Source organism: Anguilla anguilla, chromosome 15 (genome assembly GCF_013347855.1).
Source record: "Anguilla anguilla isolate fAngAng1 chromosome 15, fAngAng1.pri, whole genome shotgun sequence".
Lineage (NCBI taxonomy): Eukaryota > Metazoa > Chordata > Actinopteri > Anguilliformes > Anguillidae > Anguilla > Anguilla anguilla.
Window position 1 is genome coordinate 29518424 of NC_049215.1, and position 26165 is coordinate 29544588.

At 46.0% G+C, this 26165-nt stretch overlaps 1 protein-coding gene across 1 annotated transcript in view; it reads right to left on the reverse strand.

Annotated features, from left to right (window-relative positions):
• kdm6a (lysine (K)-specific demethylase 6A) overlaps nucleotides 1-26165 on the reverse strand; it is an 87286-nt gene that overhangs the window by 38585 nt on the left and 22536 nt on the right. Inside the window, 4 exon segments of the mRNA XM_035392554.1 lie at nucleotides 7056-7176; nucleotides 12021-12065; nucleotides 18083-18141; nucleotides 23333-23382. Of these exon segments, the coding sequence (XP_035248445.1) occupies nucleotides 7056-7176; nucleotides 12021-12065; nucleotides 18083-18141; nucleotides 23333-23382 (275 nt within the window).

The following is a 26165-nucleotide window of genomic DNA, read 5'->3' on the forward strand; positions in this document are numbered from 1 at the left end:
TAAGGCGGAACAGGTGTTAAGGTAGCCACGACGACACAGACAGACCGGCCACACTTAGGCACTATCTAAGCCTCTTTATGAGCCAGGGAATACCCAGAACCAGAGTGGACTTCTTACACCGTCTTGTCCTTGGCACTTTGAGCCACAAAATAAATATTAAATATGAGCTCTCTGGAACATGCCAGTGAATAAACTCATCTGTATTAATGAGGCACGACCACAAAAGTCACTCTCTGAAATGATGAGAGCACACGTCGATTCTTCTGGAACTCGCCGTCTGACGTTAGCGTGGTACCAATCGCCAACAGTGGGTTAAGCTACTTTTCTCAAAATGAAGAAAATACTGCGAGTTATTTTCGTTCAGTGGAATATGCGGGAGAACAACCCTCACGGTAAAAAACAAGCACTGGTGCACATGAGGGGCAAATCTATTCCAGAGACGGGATGAAAAGGTTTGAGCACCCCCTGAAATGCACTGGCAACTTGAGCACCGCATACAGTATTGAAAAAAGGAAAATTATTCTGTTCAATAAAATTTTTTAAACTATTTTTACAGGCTATTTTGAGGGTGTTCCTGTCATGGGGAGTAGTAAGAAAAAAAACAAACTGTGTATGCAGTTTGTGCTCCTCTATTTGCTTCTAAATTTTCCAGATCAGGAGCACCTGCACTCCCTGGCAAAATGCTTACCGTAGACCCTGAAAAGCCAAGCATACAACAGGAACAATCTGCTTTCTATTGGAAACTCTATAAAATATTATCACAATGTAAGAAAGGGTCATGTCTTAGGACTGGTACTGAAGAGCAAACTGAACGAAACCGGCCTGCAAGATCAGTCAGGTTACCGAAAAGCAGAGACGACGTTTTAAAATGGGACATCGTTTTAATGCCAGATGTGGTTTTAATGAGACCACAATTACTATTGGTTTTGTTATTATTTATTTGAAGGTTCATAGCCACAAGATTTGAGCACCCTCTTTGAAAATAAGAGTACCCTAAATAAGGTTACAATAAGTATACAATACAGAATACCATTGAGAGATATAAATAACTAGATACTCCCTGTCTCTACTCACATAGCATCCGGGAGTGTAGAGGCAGCATTTTTCCAAAGCAGAAAGGACAACAGGCTAAGCTTCAGATCAAGGTTAATGACGATGTTTACCAAACACGGACTGTTGCCATCTGAAAGCTCAGCACATCTTTAGCAATGACACTGCAGGTCCACTCTGTTATTACAACTCAACACTGAGGATCACATCTCATACTCTGAACAAACAAGGTCAGACATGACCCTTTAGATGACAACTGAGCTGTGTCCACACTTAGGGGGATTTCATATGATCATGCGTGGCTGCTTCTTTCTGTCCATAACTGTTCTCTTATTCCACCTACTCTTACAGCTACACGCCGGATGCAGGTCTACCTTTAGAGGTGAATTCTGGATACAGGCCCAGATTCACCAGAATACGATTGCTACTGAAGTGCACTACAGTTTGAGAGCAGAGCTGAAGATTCTTTTATGAGCAGGCAAAATTTAGGACGTAAGTAGGAAAGTGATTTAAAATTTAGTGGCAGAAACAGCAAGCCCCAGCCGCCGGGCTTTTGAGCATTAAGACTGACATGAGACACCTAGCCATGATATAGCCAACATGAGACCGGCTGCTAGAACAGGCTAACACGATCCTTCAACATGACACTGTTCCACTGCGAAGGCATGCCAAACACACAGAGAAGAACATGTCACTGTCCCGATAGTGGCAGGCACATCTCACACTACCCTCCATCTTCAATTGCCAAAAAATTCTCCATTTGCTATAGTTGACTGGTGGTCCAACACCACGGCCTTCCTTTCTACCAGAGCAGTGTGGGAAGCCGCCAAGCAGCAGTGGCTTCCATTCACACAAAGCTCGAATGCTTTAACACAGCAACAGCTCAAAAGCCCCCGCTCAGTGACCTTCCGCACAAGATCTCATCTGACATGAAAGCAGCTCCGCCTCCCACTCCTCTAATCTCCCGCTGGAACACCACCTCTGCTCCACAGTGTCAGCTGGGCTGGATGGAGACACCTTCCTCCTCCAAAAAAATCCCCTTAATTACACCCAACCACTCCAGCACCAAGGCCAGCGCATGACCCTGGAGGTAAACACAAACAGCCCAACCGCCCCCCCAACCCACCCACACAGAAACCAGAGCGCGTGCAGCCTACAGCTGGTCTGGGTCACCTGGTGCCAGTCACACCACGACCACCAGCGCTGTGGCAGATAGACTGAATGAACCCCTCTCACTGCCCAAAGGGAGAGAAGAACTGCACAGCGGGGAAGCGCAGAGGCCGTTTGTTCTCTGCCACACGGTACACGGCTCTCGCCCTGATCACAGCACAAACGCGCAGCGAGCATCAGACTGGCACCTCAGAGACGGGAGGCATTGGGATTCTGATCTCATCCCACTCACGCAACACCGCCGACAGACACGACATGGCTGCTCCACAGAGGAGAACCAAGTTATGCAGCCACACAAAGAAAACGCAAAAAATAATAATAACAAAAATTCAACACATCTTACACATTTAAATCCACAGCACCAAACTGATAGGAAAAAAAACACACAGTTAAATGAATACATTTTACAGATTAAAGCAGAAAATAAAAGGAAGCATTTGTTTTTTTAAAACTGAAACGAAGCGAACGGCATCGGAGCACGTCGTCTCGCACCGTGAACGCCGCTGCCCTTCCGCGGCGCCGCCGCCGTGACAGTCAACCCGAATTACGACCGGAGCCGCCGCCGCCGCCGCACGCCGAGCCGCGTCCCCCACCCGCCGCCGCCGAGCGCCGCTACCACGGAGACGAGCCCAGCGACATACGTTACCAGCCTCGCGCAGCGCCGCGCGGCCGCCCCGGCGCTAAGCGGCTCCTTCTCCTCAGAAGCAGAGCTGACTGGATGAATGGGGGAGAGAGGGAGGAGGCAGGGCTGCCTCAGTGCCGCCGCTCAGCCTGCAGTCGGGTCTGAGGCAGGATCGCCGGCTCCTCGTCCTGCTCTCTCTCTCACCTCCCCCAGACACACGCTGCTTACTATTCAGGGGAGCGCCGCAGTCAAGAGATCACACACGCGCAGGCACGCACAGTACCTCACACACACACGCGCAGGCACACACCGTACCTCACACACACACACCGTACCTCAGACACACACACAGTACATCAGACACACACGCACAGGCACACACCGTACCTCACACACACACCGTACCTCACACACACACACACACACGCGCGCAAGCACACACCGTACCTCACACACACACACCGTACATCAGACACACACACACCGTACCTCAGACACACACACCGTACATCAGACACACACACACCGTACCTCAGACACACACACACACACCGTACCTCAGACACACACACACACACACACACACACACACAGTACCTCACACACACACCGTACCTCAGACACACACACCGTACCTCACACACACACACACCGTACCTCAGACACACACACACCGTACCTCAGACACACACACACCATACCTCAGACACACACACACACACCGTACCTCAGACACACACGCGCAGGCACACACCGTACCTCACACACACACGCGCAGGCACACACCGTACCTCACACACACACGCGCAGGCACACACCGTACCTCTCACACACACACACCGTACCTCACACACACACACACAAGCACACACCGTACCTCAGACACACACACACCGTACCTCACACACACACACACCGTACCTCACACACACACACACACAAGCACACACCGTACCTCAGACACACACACGCACCGTACCTCAGACACACACACACGCACCGTACCTCAGACACACACACACACACACACACCGTACCTCAGACACACACACACACACACGCACAGTACCTCAGACACACACACACACCGTACCTCACACACACACACACACACCGTACCTCAGACACACACACACACAGTACCTCAGACACACACACACACGCTCAAGCACACACACACACGCTCAAGCACACACAGTACCTCAGACACACACACACAGTACCTCAGACACACACACACAGTACCTCAGACACACACACGCAAGCACACACAGTACCTCAAGACACACACATACACCGTACCTCAGACACACACACACGCTCAAGCACACACAGTACCTCAGACACACACACACACACACACACAAGCACACACACACACACACACACAAGCACACACAGTACCTCAGACACACACACACACACGCAAGCACACACAGTACCTCAGACACACACACACACGTGCAAGCACACACAGTACCTCAGACACACACACACACACACCGTACCTCAGACACACACACAGTACCTCAGACACACACACACAGTACCTCAGACACACACACACAGTACCTCAGACACACACACCAGCAGTACCTCAGACACACACACAAGCACACAGTACCTCAGACACACACACACACACAAGCACACACAGTACCTCAGACACACACACACACGGAGTACCTCAGATATACACACACACGGAGTACCTCAGACACACACACACACACACACTACCTCAGACACACACACACACACACACACAAAGTACCTCAAATATACACACACACACTGAGTACCTCAGACACACACACACACACACACACACACACTACCTCAGACACACACCGCCTCCCCCCCCCCAACACTGACTGACACTGACTCCCCACTTAAAGCAGCAGCACTACTACTCTAGTCTGCACAGAAACAGCCAGAGAGAAACCCAATGGCGAGGAAAAAAATAAAAATAAAAATAAAAAACAAAAGAATAAATAAGTAATGAATGCAAATAAAAAAGCGCAGCAGCAGCAGCGGTGGCAGGCTGTGGCAGCGGGGCTCTCCAGGGGTGCGTTCGACACCCCCCTGCGCCCCCACCGCGCCCTCACTTCAGCATGCGCCGGGGGGGAGGGGGCCCTCGAGGGAGGAGGAAGAGGAGGGGAGGGGTCTGGAGAGCAGGTTCTCCTGGTGGTGAGCAGGTAAAAAAAAAGGAGGGCCGTTTATTTCTACAGGAGCGCGGCTGCAGCTCAGCCCGGCCCGGCCCGGCTCGGCTCGGCTCGGCTCGGCTCGGCTCGGCTAGCTCTGCTAATTCCCCAGATGAGCGCCGCTCCCTGCGCAGAACGCGCGCTGCCGAACAGGCAATCAGAGCGCTCGCAGCAGATGAGCTCTTCGCGGGAGAGGAAAGGGGGGGGAGAGCCGTGTGAAGGGGGGATGGCGGGGGGGGAGGAGGGGCGCAGATTTTGGGGAGGCGGTGTGACATATTGCTGCTGCTCGGAGCCGTGTCTTTGTTCAGAGAAGTGGGGCGGGCGCTCGCAGGGTCAGGCGTAATCAAGGCTCGGCACGCTGCCAGCGCACCGCTGGGTCTGCGGGGGGGGGGGGGGGCAGAGAGGACGTGCTGCACGTGCAGCTGGAGGAACCCGTTAATGCGCTCTCCAGGGCCTTCGCTGCGTCCCCTATGTGCACGCGCGCACGCAATCCTGCACGCATGCTCACACAGAAACCAGGGTGCATGCACGCACACAGACGTGCAAACACGCATCCGCGCCGACCAGCGTGCTGGTACAAATGCACAAAAATGCACACACACAAAGGTACATGTACATCGCACACACACAAACGTGCATGCATGCAAATGCACTCACGCATGCACATGCAACACATACATATGTGTGAATGCACAAACACACGCCCATCCAGGCACACACAAACAAACGTTTACATGCACGCACACACACACACGCACGCGCATATACTTAAAGATATTCTTAAATGAATCGATTATAAAACAATAATGAGCAACAAGAAAAGGTAAAACACATTTTTTCACTTGAAGCTTAAAGGGGGAATTTATATTCCTTAATTAAAAAAATTCACATATTTTTTTAAGGTGCTTACTTATCTTAATTCCGTTTCTTATCCGCAATTCAGTGGAAAACCCAACGGCACACCCACAGCCTACATTCTCCCCAGCGCTTGTGAAGCCAAACACACTTCCTTAATTACTGCCACTGTAGCAGAATCGGCGGGTGTGGCTCGGGGCACACATCAGATGCATATACGCCCACGCAAGAAAAGATCCCCTGTCAACAGCACCCCTATAACCAAGGCTTCACAGCCCATCCTCCAAAGGCCTCAGACGCGAGGCGGTGCTGAGCACGTCCTGGCTACCGCACATCTGCCGCCGCGTCTATATATAGACGGAGCGTTCTCGGCGATTGCCCGCTGTCCTTGTGGCGCTAGAGGAGGATAAAGGAGAGCGAGAGGAAACAATGCCTCAAACGCGCCGCGCGCGGACTTCTCTCTCTCCGCTCTCAGGCTCTGCGCGCAGATGGCTCCTCCGCAGGAGCGCTCCCACACCGGGGGAGAGAGAGGGGGGGGGGACACAAATAATAAAATAATAATAATGATTTAAAAAAGAAATGAAATAAAAAGAAATGTTGTGATGCCTGGCTTTTTAAAAGCCTCCTTGTCTGTAGAGACGGTTCTGTGGGAAACGCCAGATGAAGCGCTGCCAGCGGTCGACACCGAGCCAGCGGATTCACAAACACGCCCAGCGGCGCCGCACCGGGCACAACGCACGCGTAGCGAGAGACGCCTGTGGGATCATTCACTTCACACAACACAGACGCATAAAAGCTGAATGGAATTTTTTTTTAAAAAGGCCAAGGTTTCCTTTTGTCTGCCCCGCACAGAGTCTGAAAGGGCAGCCCCGGGGCCCGGGGCGTGCCTGAGGTGGATTAAAAGAAGGGCCCGAAATGTTTTATCGCCAGGGCCCGAAACCGAACGCTCAGGAGATAACGCACGTGTTCACAGATGAAGAAACGAACGGCGAACTCTCCCGACACCGCGGCAGCCATCACACAGCGACCCGCCGAAGCCAGACGAAACAAAGACGGAAACGCCGCAGATCAACCAATCAGATCAGGTTTGCGTGCCCCGCCCCTGATCACAGACGCCTGATGACCGATGAGGGAGAACAGGTGCGCAGGCTTACCTTTAGGCTTGACTCGTAGTCTGTGTTTACTTTGAACATCAGCCCGAGCCGCAGGTGGATCTCCTTGGCGCGAGAGAAGCAGGGGTCGACGTAGAGCACCTCCTGGAAGGCCTTGATCGCCCTGGGAGACACACACGGGGCAACAGCGCGCCGGTTACAGGCCAGGAGGACGAAACCAGAGCAGCAGATGAAAGCAGCCCGCAGGACGCAGGTGGCACAGAGGTAGCAGGGATCAGCTACTGCGCAGGGGGGGGAAAAAACCCAGCTCCTCTCATCAAACTACCATTTACCCTTTTATTTCTGAAGCCCTGGACTGACAGCGGGACCGGCACACGGATCCCCCGCCATCTCATTTCCTACAATCGCGCTTCCACTGCGGAGCAGCCGTCAGCGTTGCCGTGGCAACACTCCAACACCCCCCCCACCCCACACTTTGATATCAGGGCTGGCGTAATGACTGCAGGTTAAAAACACGGGGGCTTTAACACCCCCCCCCCCCATCCCTGAGGGTGCTGCCGGTCAGGCAGAACACACACGCACTCAGCACCCAGCCAACAGGTGTTCAAGCCCTGAGCAGCCTGCCTGCTTCACGCTGCCCTCTCTGGAACAAGACATGCTGTACATTCAGCAGGAATGAACTCGCTGGCCCCTCGCTCTCTCTCTCCTGCCTCCTGCCCCGCCCCCTCCTCCCACTGCAGAGACTCCCACTGTTAGCAGTGCTACTCTGCTGGCTCTGTTCGCAGTACTGTTCTGCAGGGAAACGCGTTAGCTCTATTAGCAGTGCTACTCCGCTAGGCTCTGCTAGCAGTACTGTTCTGCAGGGAAACACGCTAGCTCTGTTAGCAGTGCTACTCTGCAAGGAAACGCACTGGTTCTGTTGGCAGTGCTACTCTGCTGGCTCTGTTAGCAGTGCTGCTCTGTAGGGAAACGCGTTAGCTCTGTTAGCAGTGCTACTCTGTTGGCTCTGTTAGCAGTGCTGTTCTGCAGGGAAACGCGCTAGCTCTGTTAGCAGTGCTACTCTGTTGGCTCTGTTAGCAGTGCTGTTCTGCAGGGAAACGCGCTAGCTCTGTTAGCAGTGCTACTCTGCTGGCTCTGTGAGTACTGCGACTCTGCTGGCTCTGTCAGCAGTGCTGCTCTGTAGGGAAACGCGTTAGCTCTGTTAGCAGTGCTACTCTGCTGGCTCTATTAGCAGTGCTACTCTGCTAGCTCTGTTAGCAGTGCTGCTCTGTAGGGAAACACGCTAGCTCTGGAAAGCCTCCAGATGTATATAAAGGACTAGAAATCCTATCACCACTGCTCACAGGCCAGCCATACTTCTTTCCATTGACTGAACACCTTTGTCTAGCATTCCAAACTCCAAAGGGTTATTCAATTCATTTACTCTTTCATTTGTGCATCTATATATCCATCTACCTTTGGCAAGAGAAAGACAGAGAACAGTAGACAGATAAAAGCACAAACACAGATGGTACAGGGACACAGGTGTGATCATTTTTTAAATAATGCCATCAGAAAATATTTACACCAAACACCTGCACCAATTCTCAGTGAAACTGTTACTGCTCGCAAATGTTCCCACCTTCACAGCTTTTTACAGACAGACTGTTTTAGAGCATGTATAACTCAGGGAAGTAAATACTGGTTATGAAAATTACAATAATCAACCGTCTAGACACGGTAATCTATTTTCATACAAATCCATTCAAATCTGATTAAGTAATAAAAACCATAGGTTTTGTATTGTGATACTAATCAGGTCCCATATGCTGTCATTTTGATGAATTAATACGCTTAGGGGATTATATATCAACATTTTAAATTCTTTTTTCTTCCTAATGTAGCTTCAGTCAAAGGAGAGCCATGAGTGAGTTCAAAACCAAGGCCACATTGACAATTAGAGCATTTTAAAAACAACTTTAAATACACTAGGACAGGCAAGAATAACCATCCCAGTCACCATACTGATTTAAGCATTGCTAGCATCTGAGCTGCCAGAAAGGGGACAGGGTAACACACCTGCAGATGTAGAGAAGGGGATTTCTGTCCTATTGGAAGAGCACAGACTGGGAAAGGAACAGCGAAGGACACTGAAAGAACAGTTCAAAGACCCGCTGTTCCTCTTCTCAGAGGAACGCGAACAGCCCTGTGTGCCCACCACCTCCACTGACCGCACGTGCTACTTTACTGGACCACTGACAGCCTCACTGCACTAGACACTTTACTGGACCACTGACAGCCTCACTGCACTAGACACTTTACTGGACCACTGACAGCCTCACTGCACTAGACACTTTACTGGACCACTGACAGCCTCACTGCACCAGCCACTTTACTGGACTACTGACATCCTTAGGCTATTCACTGCACAGCATCTTTACTGGACCACTGACATCCTTAGGCAATTCACTGTACAGCCACTTTACTGCTATTGCTTCTTCTTATAAGCTACTTATATTGTATGGTGATTTATATACTTCTATTGTGATCTTTTTACTTTTTTTATTTTGTGAGAAGTGCTAGTACGTGTTAAACATGTCAAATAAAACCTGAACTTGACCCTGGCCCTGGCTGATAAAAAGGCACTCCCTGCCATCATTCTCCACTGACTAAATATCAGGTACTCTTCCCCCGGCACATGACCCAGGGTAAATACAGTCGAGCTGCAGTCCTGACGAAGCTCCGGTCTGTAGATCCCACAGCAAACCCGTGCGGGGCCCACGGGCCTCACCGACTCAAAGCAGCAATAACCACCGCCTCAACAAACTCACAAAAACTAGAGCTTAAGACGCAGGCAAAAAGGGCTGCGTAAGGACAGGCTAAGCTATCCATCATCTCCGTTCCAATCAAAATCATCTTATTTATATTCATGAAACAAGAATTTCATTACCAGATCTGCACAAGTTGGCAATGAAAAGAAACAGCTAATACCGAGACAGGCTGCAATAGTCGTGGAACTGAGCGGGACTGCACACAACCTGGTATGGAAGTGCTTATGTAACTTTGGTCATACAGCCAGCTACCATAGGGTCTTGGCAGGCTGGTAGCCATTACTCGAGCCACACACACATTTCCTTGTAATAGAAACTCTGACATAACCTTCTCCAAGGATACAGGAAAACCATTTAATACTGAGCAGCCATTGGTGGAGGACCACATGAAATTTACCAGTATAAGAGCCACTGTAATACTGCTAAGCTATGCCAATCATATCTAATATCTGAATATATATTATTTTACAAGATTAACAGGTATCCAGGCTGAGAAAGCAACAATTTAAGTTTTTTTATACAATCAAAATGTATATATATACATTTTTTTTTTTTGCCTTTTCTGTCACATGTAGAAATAAGGCTGATGACTGACTAAAACCTAATACCTTACAGGCATTCAGCAGATGCTCTTATCCAGAGCGACTTACACTGTATCCAATTATACAGTTGGATATATACTGAAGCAATGCAGGTTAAGTACCTTGCTCAAGGGTACAGTGGCAGTGTCCTACCGGGGAATCGAACCAGCGACCTTTAGGTTACAAGACCAAATCCTTAGCCATTATGCTACACTGCCACCAGACTTACTGTCTGTTATTTTAACAAGAAAATAGAAAAAAATAACAAAAAAAAAAAAAAAAAAAAAAATTAGTGATGTCTCAATTTTAATTGCCAAACACCACCCCCTCAAAAACAAGGTATTAATAATCAGCAATACAAGCACACTTGTTCTGAACAAACTTGGAGAGTCCTGTAAAAATTGGCTGGAGTGTCTCTTTAAGCCCCAGGCCCAGGACACTCTCCCACAGTGCCAGAGACCAGAGGCCCCGCTGCAGCCTAGTAACGGCATTCCAAAGCCTGACTCCGCCCCTTTGGCCTTGAAGTCTCCGGCGTTGTCATGCTGCCAAGTTTACATAGCAGCACTCATTCTGGGTGGCGAGTTCCTGGTGGGGGCGGGGGAGCCTAATGGGAGGGGGGGGGGGGGGAGCGGGGTCATTTAAGTTCTTCTCCAAGCATATGGAGACAGAGCTCATGCACTGCTCAGGAAGAGGAAGAGAAGAATACGAAAAATTACAGGCCAGGAAGAGGAAGGGGAAGAGAAGAATACGAAACATTATGGGTAACTGTACCATAACTACTAATGTACTATAGTATATATCAGCAATAGCACAAGCCTGGTATTATAGACGATGCTTACAGAAATCCTTGTTTTTAATCTTTTGTGGTGAATGAACTGAATGACCATCTCAGAGCTTTGAAATGCACTCTGATGCTTTACTCTTCACGCACATACGCAGGCACACACACACACGTCCTATTGCGCATCAGGCCAAAAGATATCAAATGGAATAATAATGAGCCAATGAAAACTCATGCTCGTGGCAAGTCAGTTACCTTGACAACAATCTACAGTCTGGTTTGTCTAGTTTCCAGCTTTTCGGACTTCAATCCTCGCTACCCTGTCTGTGAAAGCCACACACGCACAATGACTCAGGACGGCGTCCCTCAGACCGCTGGTCAAATAGCCCACGTGTAGCCTGCGCGCGCGGCATTGGAACTGTTGACTTTCGAAGCCGATGAACCGAAAGAGGGCGAGCTTGAAAGAGCATGCAAGACGACAGCACAGGAAAATCAGCACGTTTCAGTAGAGAACTCAGAAGCAAGGGAGACTGCTGCAGCTCTTCAGCAACAAAAAAAGCACTTCAGACCAACTTCAGACTACAAATTCAAATACAGTGTAGTGTCTTTGTAACTTTGTGTTTCATGTCAGGTCCCCCCCCCCCCCCCCCTTGCAAGAGAGATTTCGATCTCAATGGGGTTTAATAAAAAATGTTTTTTTTTTTTTTTTTTTAAATGATGTCAACATTATATTTGGAATCCAGGTGCACTAGACCCTTGCTGCTGCTCAGGAGCATCCTCGAGAGCAGCCTTAAAAATGTAACTGCTACCCCGGGCATCAGCACGGCGTGCCTACCTTCTCTGTCCTGAGTGGGCATCAGCTGAGGAGGGCTGCACTGGCCTAGACAGGGGAAGAGGGAACCTACAGTAGTAAATTCCAGGAAATGCAGCAGGCAACCTTCCTCTCCAAAACCTCAAAGCATCAATTTGCCATCATTTAATTTAACAGCTGGGCAATGTACAACAATATCAGGGGCCAGCTACACAACGCTTACATTCTTACACATCATATCTTACATTTACAGGACAGAGGCTAAACTTTTTGGGGAAGCTGATCCAACTGTCATTCAGTCTGACCCTAAATAGCTGACATTTTCCCCTCCTTTATGAAAGTTTTACACCGGTTTTTCCATGCTAGAAAAACACCACACAATACACCACCTGTCGAAGAGTTTAAAACTATATCTAGGGATACAAATAAAAATACAAAAACAATTTGTTGACCCTCTTCTAAGATTATCTATAATGTCTCAAAACATCATAAATCATGATTTATACCACTATCTATAACTATATGTATATAGTTGTATGAAGTGAATTCACAACCAAAGTAAAACAAAAAAGCACATAAAAGCACATTTACTCCCAGTCACATCTTATCTGACACCATTTACAGCGACAACCAATCCCAACACAGTTCTAAAAAAAACCCCTGTAACGACTGCATTTATTTACGTAAAGAGAATGACATTTAAGTAAAAAACAACTTAATAAATAAATAAATGAGATGAAGCTTTGGTTCAGCTGTGGCCAGCCTTGCCCAGCAGGGCACGCTGATGATTAATCCTATGAAGTGCTGCTTCAAATGTTTGCAGAAACAGATGCTATTTCACCAAAAAAGCACTTGACTTCAGCATTTTTAAAGGGATGGCATTTTGCAGCGATAAAATGCTGCTGCTTTAGGCGGATGTGGGGCCCTTCAGTAAACAACCGACAAAACGGGCAAATGCTCTTTAAGTGTAAGCCCAAAAATGAATAACTTTCTTTCCCTGTCAATACAACTGAGCCCAGTGCACCACATTATGGTAGCCTGCTTTAATTAGCATCCAACATAGAGATAGAGATTGGATTGTTCAAATTCTGTATTTGCATTTTGACAAAGTAATGATAAATGTGTGTAAGCTGGAACCAACAGAAATTGGGATGCTACTTCATGTTTAATGGTCCATAATCTTCCATTTATCAAATACTGTAACACACGAACAATGGTGTAACATTAATGAGTTGTTTGCGACCAATTGTTGCTAAAACAAAGCTACATTCCTACGTCACTTCAAACCAAGGAGAACACAAATTAGGCCCCGGTACGTATCGCCTCACCTGATACAAACGACGCTTCGCCCCATACGAAGCCTAGCCCAAACCATGAAAAACAGCCCCAGACAAAGGGGTGGCCAGACGCTTTTGATCGTACATTGTACACTCATCCTGCTGCAGTTCCGGTTTCGCTAGCCCTTTTACATTAGCACAGATTGCAGTATGCATGCTACACCAACATATCCGCAGTAGAGCACCCTAAAGAGGTGACTGAGTTCATTGGGCTGAACATGAAAAACTAACATAACATATCAGAGTGACACAAACACTGTAACCAATGGCAACGATATCTACTTTGACACAAGTAACGAACATTGATTTCTGCCGTTAAAGCTCCGCACCACTACTAGCTTCGAAGAAAGACGTTCATCACGAATATGCAAATCTAAGCCTTTTACAGCGCCGACGTATTCAGTGACATTGAGAAGTCGCAGCAGCCCTACGGATCGATAAAGCCTGTGCCCAGTGTTACAGCGGGAGTTACACAAAAGACGCTGCACAACGACTTCTGACTGCGTGGCGAGAAATAAGTTACTGCTGCAGAAAACCGGCACTGGAAAGTGTACGTGAGACAGAGAGGGGAGTAAACACGCAGAAATAAACTCTCGCTTCCAATGTCCTTATTTAACTTTCTCGACTTCACGGCAAGCGAAGCAACAGTTTCGCAGCCCCCGAAGTGAGAATTCCTGAGACACAAGTGCAAGTAAGGACAACTGAATATATCAAACCCATCACTGGCATTTGCAATATTTCTTTCTTTCTTTTCTTTTTTTTTTTTCTTTAGGGTGAAAATTGTTTGCTCAAAAATGACGTGCCCCACCCAAAAAAACCAAACCGCAATTGATAAAATGCGAAAAACACTCTCTGGAGTTCTGCCAAATTCTCCTTCTTGAAGGTTAAGCAGTGATATGCCCAAGATAACAAATCCTTCGTTTTTTTGGCATTTAATCAGATCTCCTGTAAGTGCCACCTCACCACTCCCCCCCCCCCCCCCCCCCCCCCCCGCAGCTATGAGGGGAGGGGAGACATAAACGACAATGAGATAGTTATGACAGAACACTGTACCCGGCGTAGGTCTATACTCAATCTAACCTGATTTCTCATCTAAATTGCTTTGCCTTTTCTTTGAAAAATTGCATTTAAAAAAAATGATTTTTAATGGATGGAACATGAGTGTCAATAAGAATAAATGCTAAAAAAAATTTATTAACATTCGGTGTGTGATTTAACAATAACAAACAAGCAAGACAGCGGTTAAAATTTACCGAAAAGAAAAACACGGCCCAAAAAACGATAGTTGAACGCAGACTACGCGGTAAAACCACACATATGACCGCCTATACAGAGAGAAAGCAAATGAGACCCATCTGGACTTTCTACGGGAAAGCAGAGGCTAACCGCAAACTCTGTTAGCATGTACAGCAAGCCCTTTCACACAGCCTTGCCAGAAAGATGTGCAGTCACATAGAAAACAACAGCCAAACTATTACAAGGTGTGTCAGACTCAGCTAACATCCCATTGCATTTTAGAATCAAGCAAATGCTTTTATTCAGATAAAATTCCAGATTACAAAGTTCGCTAAAAAAACCCATTTATACAAGCTAGAGCCCGACCGATATATCGGTATGGCCGATATATCGGCCATTATTTGACTTTTTTGACGACATCGGGATCGGCAGTTATGCAGCCGATGTGTCCCGGTTTTTAAATAAGTATAATAAACAAAAAAAAACATTGATTATTTATCTGTACTTGTCTGTTCGAACGTTGTAATTGCTATTTACTAGAATTATCCAGTAGAGGGAGCGCTAATACAAGTGTGAACTGCAGCAGCTGACGCGCTACTTTTGTAATAAGATGTTTGTCACTCGTGCCTCATCCAATATTCTCCACTGCAAGACTTGTCTGCACAGATTCGATTGCCGAAATAAAGGTATGTATATTTAGTGAAAGTTTTTAATTAAATGCGTTTATACGACCACTATATGTTTATCAATCCTCATTATCAATCGAGCGAGCTAGCTACCATATTTGGTTCACTTTAGCAAGCTAGCTGGCTATCAAGCCTTTATGAAGTGGCAGTGAGCACATAAGCAGCGTAGGATCTACATTTCCAGAGGACATCGCTGTATTCTCAAATAAATAACCAGCCAAAATAAAATGGTGATTGAATGCATCACACATTAGTTTTTATCTGAGATAATGATATTAGCTACTATTTGATGCTGCGTCGATAGCCAACGCGTTATTGCAAGCGAGTGTGTCATCTAGTCACGCGTCATCGTAGCAAGATACCAAACAGTAAAAACGGTGATAAAACACTTCTAACGTGGATCATTTTAAGCCATGTTATCTAGCTTTTTCGTGATAACATGAGAGAAGGATTGCTGTTGGAGAAGTGAATCAACCAACAGTTAGCGCGGGTAACCTGCACGAAAGCGCATTGTAGTTTTTTTCACGTATTTCATCCAGTCAATTTAATTTCATCTAACGTTACACATGATTCACTCATTAGCTCCGCTAGATAATGTCTTACTCTTTGAGATCATGTAGTAAAAATAAAATAAGAAAATATAATTCATTTAACTTACTGAGAATATATAATAAGAAATAATGAGGCTGTGTCAATAGCTAATGCGTTATTGCAAGCGAGTGTCAGAGCGCATTGTAGTTATTTTCACCACCAAATTCTTATGGCCTGGGAAGCTCGCTAGATAAAGTCTTACTCTTTGAGATCATGTAGTAGGAATAAAATAAGAAAATATAATTAAAATTAATTTACTGAGAATAGATACTAAGAAATAATAATAACAAATTAATAAGAACAACAATAATAATTATATTTATAAAAATATGTTTGAAACTGGAAAACTGACTTTTTTAAATTAATTTTTTATAGATGGCTAGAAAAGAAAGGAGTAAAAGCAAGGTGTGGAGTTATTTTGATTTCACACACTTAAAGATGGTGTTAATATATATATATATATATTTAATTTAATATCATCTTTTACATTTTTTTTATCTAAAAAGTTCTTTGTGTGTTTATTTTTATTTTTATTTGTTTGCTTATAAGTTAAATGTTCTTAAATATAGAAACTTTAATAAAATATACTTTTTTCAAATTGATTTGAAAATGTTGCACTTTTTGACAAAATATCGGTCAAAACATGGGTAATCGGTGGGCTAGGACTCTCCAAAATCGAGATCGGCATCGGACCCAAAAATCTGGCATCGGTCGGGCTCTAATACAAGCTGGATATTTTACTGGATCAACTGTTGTTAAGTGCCTTGGCTTAAGGAAACAATGTCAGTGCCCCAGTCGAAACCAAGATCAAAGTTTCCCAACCATTAAGCTACACTGCAGCTAACATAGCCAACCCTTTTTCACAGCTACACTGCAGCTAACACAGCCAACCCGTTTTCACAGCTACACTGCAGCTAACATAGCCAACCCTTTTTCACAGCTACACTGCAGCTAACACAGCCAACCCGTTTTCACAGCTATGCTGCAGCTAACACAGCTAACCCAATTTCATGTTCTGAAAATGTAACAGACACAAAACTATGCATATACAAATGTTCTAAACAAAGAATAAAGGTTCCATTTTAGCATCATGGGACCAATTTAAGGTTAAGTGACACCTATTGGCCCCACCAATGGATAAGCACGTGAGCCAAAGCACATTCCTAATACACATGAACATACTTTTAGGAGACAAGAGATGGTAATCGGCCCAGATGACATGCTCCGCGGAGAAGGGAAAATATGCTACAATATGCCATTCATGTTCAGATGAAACAAAAGCCAAAACTATGCCACATTCACATGCTTCCTATGAAGTTTTCATTTCATTTATCGACGTGTGAAAATGAGGTCTTTATATTTTGCAGGGGAACCTAAAAAGCAAACAGGCTAATGACTAAAAAGCCAATAGAGGGAATAACCGCATTTGAATATGCAAAGTGTGCATTCATAAATTTAATTTCTGGTGTCCCTTGGGATTGAGGGCTTGTGAAACGCCGAACTGCCGTTTACCCAACCTGAACGCGTTGCGCAAGACCTGCAAGCCGTCACGCTTGAGAGGATTCGATGAGAAGGCGATGACATTCGAGAGAGTTATTAATCTAAGAAACTCATCACAGGATTGAGCGAAAATAAAAATGCAAAGATCTGTAGGGGGCGTGTCTTCTCTGAGGCACTGTTTCAGTGTCACGTTTCTGCATGCCGATACTATTCTGTGCTGTCAGCGAATGCTGGGTGGCAGTGCAGTACAATGGGTAAGGAACTGGCCTTGTAACCTAAAGGTCACGGGTTTGATTCCCACCACCATTGTACCCTTGAGCACGGTACTTAAACTGCATTGCTTCAGTATATATCCAGCTGTATAAATGGATGCAATGTAAATTCTCTGAAAAAGATGTTCAAGTGGCTCTGGATAAGAGCATTTGCTAAACGCCTGTAATGTAATATAACGTTAATTTCACAGGAATCAAATAAAGCATCTGGATCCTGGTTAAATTTAGGAGCATACAGACTTCAAAATGTCCACCACAATGCAACCAAATGACAGCATATGGGAAGGAAAAAGTATCTGGTCATCTTGACTGGCACCCAAGTGCCTTGCATGAGTTATGACTTTTGCATGGTTTGCATGACAATTTTGCAATAAACCCCCTCTCTTCCTTGATTGGCATGCTCCGATAAACAAAAAGTGTTCATGCACAATATTCAGTCAAACTGCAGATGGGAGTGTACTTACCACTGAAATGCATTGTAATAGAAGTAAACCATACCGAGGCCGTATAGAAAGGCAGCATTCTGCAAGAAGCAAGAGAAGGGACATGTTAGAAAGACTACCAAAAAAACGAAATGAATAAATAAACAAAACACTGCATTTTACACAACCGCATTTAAAACGTTAAAATGATGATTTTCATTTGGCTAACTACACTTCCACCGCAAGGGGAAGTGACTGACACCAGGGAAGTGGTCAAATTGCAGTGAAGCATCTCTGCACGAAAACGTTCACAGCAGTGTCCATTGGAAACCCACAGTCACTCACAGTGTGTGCGTTTTGGGTCATGTGACGCGACACCGAAGCGCGTGTGACACGTTAAGGCGGCGGGGGGGGTTTTCTGGAACTCGAGGACTCCTCCGTGGGCCAAGAGAACTCAGGCGCACCTGCAGAAAGCAGGGAGGCGCACCTGGAAAGAGCGCCAAAAAACCCCCAGGCACAGCGAGCGGTCAGGTACGCCGGCGCGTTTATCTCTTCAGCGATCGCTGGGAACGGATCCAGCCCCGATAACACGACGAGCACTCAACAGGATTAAAACAAAGCCGGTTACCCTACAGACACGCAACTGGCAGAAATAAATCAGCACCGCCGTCGCTCCCGTCTCCCGGGCAAAGAGCTGCCATAAATCAAGCGCCCGCAATGTTTTGCAACCAGAAATGTGTTGAAACAAGCACGGCAGGGCTGTAAATAAAATGTTATATACGGCGCAAAATGTTAATAAATCATACGGATGAAAAGAATGAATGGAAGGTCTCTACCCCCCATAAACGTGTAACCAAACATGGGGCTGGTCAGCACGCCGCTTGGAAAAGGAGGTAAGGAGAAAATCACCGCTTGGAAAAGTTTGATGATTAATATGGATATGTACAGATATATACTCAGATTAGTCAAAACGCTGTGAAGTACACACACTGGTGTTTCTCCAGAGGTTCCACAGTAAAATCGAACACACTGTCCTTAATTTTTTTTTTTTTTTTTTTAATGCCAGCTGCACATTGGAGAGCACACTGCTCCAGATGCCGCTGGCTAACATCCAATCAGAGGAAAAACAGCACTTCATCCCATCGCCACTCCATCTTCAGCTCTGTTGTTTTTGGCTTTCAAACAGCAGGTAAAACGGGGGGAACGGAGAAAAGCAATTAACACAAATTCGAAGTAATAAAGGAGACAAATTAAGGACAATATTGCAAAGAAAATTAGAAAAGAATCATCAAAGCAATCGAAGTTCGCTGATTTCCACCGAGAATCCGACAGCATTTCGTGCTGCGATCGACGAATCAGACGCGGGCCTGCATCGGTGAACAAGACATTTCCATGACAACATCAAAAGGCAGGTCTATGGCTCGAAACCTGAAACGTCAAACGCCAGAAACTCTGATGTAAACTAACCACAGGAGCTAACCACCTAGGTCTGGCCCCGCCTACACAACGCAGTCCGTGACTCAAAGCTAAAAGCCGCAGGAACATCGCTCGACCGCAGCGCTCACAATCCTCACCCTGAGCCCCAAGGCGGTTCCTACACAACCAACACTGCGAGAGATGCCTTCAAAAACAACACATCCAGGCATGAATCTGCCGTTTGGACAACAACAACCCGCTGCAATATGCATGGCAGAGTAAGCAGTGCACAACATTACACTGCATGAGTCTGGGGTGCGGAATAAAGCAAGTGTTTATGCTATATAAGTGGATAAATGTGCACAGCAGTATTAAACACAAACATTAGTAAAAATGGACAGGTGTCAGTCCAACAGCAAGAGAGCAATGGAAGCATAAACCCTTGGCCATTTTCACATCTCCATCTGTTTAAATGTCTCTTCCACTGTGAGGCTCTGGGTTTGCTAATGTTTTTCTAATGTTAAATGAAGACTGTGGAGGGGAAAATACCATAATCTTTGGCCATACAAACACCTTGGTCAGTACATCTCACTTTGAAACTTATCATCAGGCAACGCTAATTCAGAAAAAGTCTGCTGTGAAGACAACAGCAGGGAAGCAAACCTTTACAGGATTTATCCTAATTCATCAAACTGCAATTCATCAGTCGCCTTATAATTTCGCCCTCAGGGAGAAAGTGCCATGTCTGAGGCGAGCCTCCGACCCTGCATCATCAGCAGAGAAATAAGTCCGGCGCGTGGCGTCTCATCTGGAGAGACGTCCCTGTCACAGGCAGGCACGCGCAGATTCATCACCAACCCCTAGGTGTCACTGTTCGTAGAGCGCGAGGCCAGTCTCCTCCTCTGTGCACCAGCAGGCAGCACCAGGCTGCAGCTCCATGCACTACATTTAAATTTCAGCATTTAGCAAAAGGTCTGACCTGTAGAGACTAACACAGATTCATCTTTTATTTTACATACAGCCCATTCATAGCTGGATATTTACTGAAGCTGTTCAAGGTAAGTGCCCAGCTGAATGGTACAATGCCAGTGCCAAAGCTAGTATTCTAACCCACAACCCTTCAGCTAAAAACCCAAGTCTGTAAACACCAAAACACACCGCCTCCGTGCACACACACTCATAAATCCACAGAAGCTCTGCAGAGCCGACACAAAATACAAGGGGGGTGAGGGTTAACCCATTCTGAAATGGCAAAAAAAAAACGTATTGTGAAAGTGCCATCAATGCAAAGAGAGGTTCTAGCACACTTGTGGGATAAGGATTACACAGTTAATGTATGTTTGAGTCCTAGCACATGAGGTAGATGATTAAACAACAGTAATGAAAGAACATCTATGCAAAGAATATTTATTTCTTTTAGGGATTATTATTTCATTACACTTGACTTAATCATCTATGGATGTAAACAAACAGGAATATAACCAGTTAACCAAAGTGTTGAAGCATTCTGTGCAACGGGCATAATTCCCTCAACACATAATGTCCTCCATCTCACCTTTGAAAACAGTCTGATGTTCCAGCCTACTCCTAAACACGTTTTACTGTACATTAGACCGATAGGTAACCAAATTCATTTTAGGGAACGGCATGCCAACTAGACTGTCAACATGAAATACCTGCCAGGTATGCCCTGAGAATCCGTTATCTGTGCTGCACAGCGGTGAAATTAAACTTAACCGGCTTCAACAGACAAACTGGGAAACATGGGAGACCCTCCACTGCACACAGGAAAATGGGTATAAACCCACACACACAACAGGCATTCAATAGTCCACTTTCAGAGGCACAGGTGCAGCTATGTGAGGTGCTGTATGTGCAATCTTACGCAACCCTTACGCATTCAGAATCCAGGAGGGAAAAGGGGGGGACATGCGTTTATTTTTAGCTGATATCACTCACCATCAGTTATATCTAATCACTTCATTAAAGAAAGCTTTTCACTGCCAGCAGCGGGAGATTATCTATCCGCCAACTGCAGATTTAAAAAAAAATTTTTTTATCTACCACGCTCATGTTTCCTGTGCTATATTTCTGCCAAAGCTAACTAGCGGAGCCTCCTCCAATGGCATGATTCACAGCCCTCGTAACGGCCCTGCACCAATCAGTGACATGTGGACCGGCTGCAAACCTGTTTGCACCAGCTTACCAGGAGCAGGAAGAGGAAGTGGGTCTGCTAGACCACGGGAACCTGGATGTTAGCAATCAGACTAACGGCAGACCTGTCCTCGGCTGACTGTTTGAGCGAGACCCCTCAGTCAGGTTTTTAGGGCATAGATTATTATGAGGTACAGGTAAGATACACCTGGCTTAGAACTGTACGAGTCTGGGAGACGCAGAGGTCACCACATGAACATCTACTGCATTTCAACAAAACCTTTTCAGGCAAATGTTTGTGTCAAGATCGACTAAAAAAACAAAGATCACTGGATTGTTGCCATGACAAGCATATCAACTTTATTGTGATGTGTGTCATCCGAGAAGTTCCAACACGCAAAGAATGTCCCCCCCCAAGCCTGTTCCATCACCCCACATGTTACAAAATAAGGAACTATTGTCGCATGGAGATGGAGAACTAGCTCATACAGATAGAACCGTAAGTTTTAAAGCTCCCAAACAGTATGTCGTGTGATCAGGCTGACTGAAAATTTCCCCGTAGAAAAACTGAATGAATGCAAATAAACCCACTCCGGCCCTGTGAGTTAAGGGGATAGCGTTGATGTTTCAGGGTGGTACGCAAACCCTGTTTGTTTGTTTTTCTTGATTAACAGCAAAGCAATTCATTATTCGGCTAATGAATAGCTTTATTAATCAAGAAAAACACACAAATGGGTTTGGCGTAACACCCCACAACGTTAGTGCTTAAACGCCATTTGGTGGCTTTAAAAGGCTCTTGATCAGTGGAGAAGTTGGCAGCACCGGCCCATTGCAACAGATGCCAACGCCCTTCTGCGAAACACTTGGAAAGACGGCAAAGCAGCCATGCTCAAATTAGCTCGAATAATTAAAACCGCATACATCACCAACGGTCTGACTTTCCAGTCGTATGCACTACCCCAGCAGCCCGTTATGCAGCAGAACATGGTACTCCCAACTGAGATAGAGGTGCGTGTGTGAATGTGTGTGTGTGTGTGAGAGAGTGCGCGCGTGTGTGTGTGTGCGTGCGTGCGCGCGAGCAGGCAGGTGAAGCGTGATCCTGTGTATGGTAATCAGCCTCTGAGCCGAACACTGGTAGGAGTAAACACTGAGAGCCTCTGACGACGACCTTGCGCCACTCCGCCAGGCCTGCCATACAGGTTACAGCGAGATCACACATTTCCTTCAGTAAAGGCAAAATGCATTTCTGCACCTGCTTGGATTTCAGACTGTGCCATATACACACATTCAAAAATCGTATTTATCAAATTGAATAATTGGGAGTGTGCGCACGCACACACACACCCCCCCACACCCCCCCACACACACACACACAGGTACGGATATACACACGCACAACACAGCCCCTTCCTTCACCACCAAATAAAGCAGAAAGCTTCAGTAATGAACAGGCTATGAAGGCTGTCCTACTGGCGCTCTGGTACGGGCCCAGTTCAGCTCCCAGCACATAGTCTCCTGCAGAGGGGTCCAGCAGCTGCAGGCCGTGGAGGACCCCTACCTGCCCCCCCTCCGTCAGACTCCACTAATACCCCCCAATCCTCCCCTCACTCCCCCATCGCCCCCGGTTTCACCAGGAGGATCCTGGGATACCCGGATTACTGCAGCCCGCCTACGCAGGCAGAATCCGGTGTTGTGAATGGACCGGTATGAAATGGTACTCACCTTCCAGTAGTCAGACTGTAAACTGTAGTACCTCTGGTATGCCGATAATGCTGCAAGAGACACAGGGAGAAAAGTAAGCATGTGCAAGTGTGTGTGTGAAATGTGCGAGAGGTCTTTGTGAGGACATATAATTGTATTTCATATGGGCATAGGTCCTCATAAAGACCCTGTGCATTGTACGGTCACAGCGCTGGACTCCATTTGTACACACACCAAGACAATCTTTACAGTTAGACATGAAAGTATATGTTTTTTTCCCCCCATCTCCTTTGACTAATTCAGACACTGCGTGAAAGAACCATCCAATAAACACAGAGTACCGATCTGAGAGGCTTGTTTTTAGAAGGTTAAATGTGCATGATGGGGCAATACTTGGTGCCAAAACACACAATCAAGACGTATCTCTTTACCATCCACTCCATAAAACTGTCACCCTCGGTTACCGCCCCCTATTTCTCACCACCAAACTTCCTCCCATAGGAATCCACTGCATTTCAGCATCTGCCCACTAGCTGATCAACTGCATTCAATTTACAAGGGAAATGGGAATACACACCCATGCCGGCAGAAATGAATAAACACGCATTGTTGCACCTGACAATGTCAAAACATGCCAGCAAGAGTTTTATTTGTTTGTGAGAGATACAAGTGGCTTAACCTTTATGGTCCTGATCAAAAGCAGCAGCTACTCCCAAATCATTCCCGTGCCCAGAAAGTGCTATATGTGACCCTCCACTGTTCACCACAGAAATGTTCCAGTTATCAGCAAAGTTTTAGAAGAAAACTTGCGACTTTCTCACTTAGCTCGTGAGCTGGTGGGACGCACGTTTTCACCGAAAGAGCGTTGGGCACACCTGTAAAGCCGCTTGGGCGTATTATAATTAACCTGTAACACTGTGGCAGGTTCAAACCAGGATGTAAAAATGAAGAGTAACAGACAGGTACAGACAAAGCTATTTACAAAGATTAAACAAGCAAAGCTGAAAGCAATCAAAAGAAAGGATGTATGTACAATACAAACGGCTGTCATTAAATTCAGTCAATGTCTCCTACCAACAACACTCCTACACTCTCATGTGACACATGCTTATTGGTGACTTGAGCACTACCAGAATTAAATGAGCTTTTTGCAATATTTTATAATTAACAATGAAAATCGGCAAGATAGGATTGCCAAGGGTCACTGCTTGCTATTTTACAGAAATTGCTTCAAGCAGACCTTGAATATTGACTAGACATTTTTCCCTGAATGAAAGTTCACGAACTAGCTGAGGAAAAGTTTTTTAAAAATCACCTGAAGGAAGACAGAAGTTTCTTAGTTAACAAAGGTGTATACGCCCACACTCCTGCCTTTGTTAGGCCAAATTTTAAAGCATTTCCATTTTCTAAGCCCAGAAGACCGAAGTCAGCGATTTTTGTTTAGAGACAAAGATGCACACGGCCATGAGAACTGCAGGCATTTTGCCATTCAGAAGTGAAATGTCAAACCACACCGCCCGCTTTGGGTTTATCTGTGCATCCTCAATAGAGTGTGCTTAACCTCCACACACTGAGAAAGAGTGTCCTTGAGTCCGCGCACGGCACACAGGCCAGAACCATTCAAAAGGGGGGGAGGGGGGGGGATAATGAAATAATGAAAGTGTTGCAAAACACAGCTGCATACGATTCAGACGATCGGGATGACAATCGGGCGTACTTGAAATGCCATTTTATGGAGCAGGCCGTTGCTTTTTTACCCTCATTTTTATTTATTTATTTTTTTCACAAGCTTTTCTTTTTCAGTTTGCAGAGGGGACAAAGCACACAGGAAACTAAGGGGTCAAGGCAGCAGCGGCTGCAGCAGAAAAGCTCGCCGCTACTGCCTTTGTTTTTTAAACGGACATTCAGAGTCAAGCGGAGCGGCAAAGCTCACGGCACCAAGAACCGCAGAGAGTGTCTCTCCACGGGCCAAGCAGCGGTAAAGCGTGGGGTAATATTTGGGAGTGCAAAGCCACCGGCACCAGAGCAAGCACACCTGTCTGATTAAGCTGTACTGCCTGGCGGAATAAGGACTGGAAAAAAAGTGCACGTGCAGGCTACGTATCGTCCCCAAGAAGGGTTCTGACTGTAAGAGCTGACCACACAGAAACGTAGCCACGTTAAACACTATGACGAATGCTATACTGAAAATGCTAATTGTCGCGTTAATTTCTGAGAAGGCATAGACTTAACACTACTGAGAATATCACAATAGAATACAGTAGCTTTTTTTAGTAAAGCTATTTCAAGACTTAGCCTTACTTCCTCAATCTCTTGTTCACAGAGAGTCTGAAAATAAACCAATGGGGTCTATGTGGGCATGAATAGCCTGCCATGCATGTGAAAGAACAAATACCTCTACAGCCAAGGTGGGACTGCATCATTCTTAGATTACTATTTTACTCAGCCAGTTAGCCAGCTACCTAGATCTTAGTCACACAATTATTTGTGAAGCTCAAGGTTAAATATGAGCAAGGTTTGGATTTAACGGGGCTGGTTGCAGTCAAGCCTGGCCATGTTCAATCAGCGGAATCTAATTATCAATTAAAATTGTACTTCTTAACAAGAACGGTATTTACAAAGCATCCATACAACAGCACACGTCACAATCGCCCGAAAACAGGCAAATACTATGACAATACTTTTAGGCCGTATTACCCTCCCTCTAATCCATATATGATCCAACCTTTCCAGCTAAACCAAAGAGCTTTTTCAGCCTTTACCACTGAACGGAAACACACAGCCCTCCCAGCCGTTACACCCCACAGCCTGGGGGGGTCCCTGACCGTGAGGCGGGCAAACTGTTTATCCAACG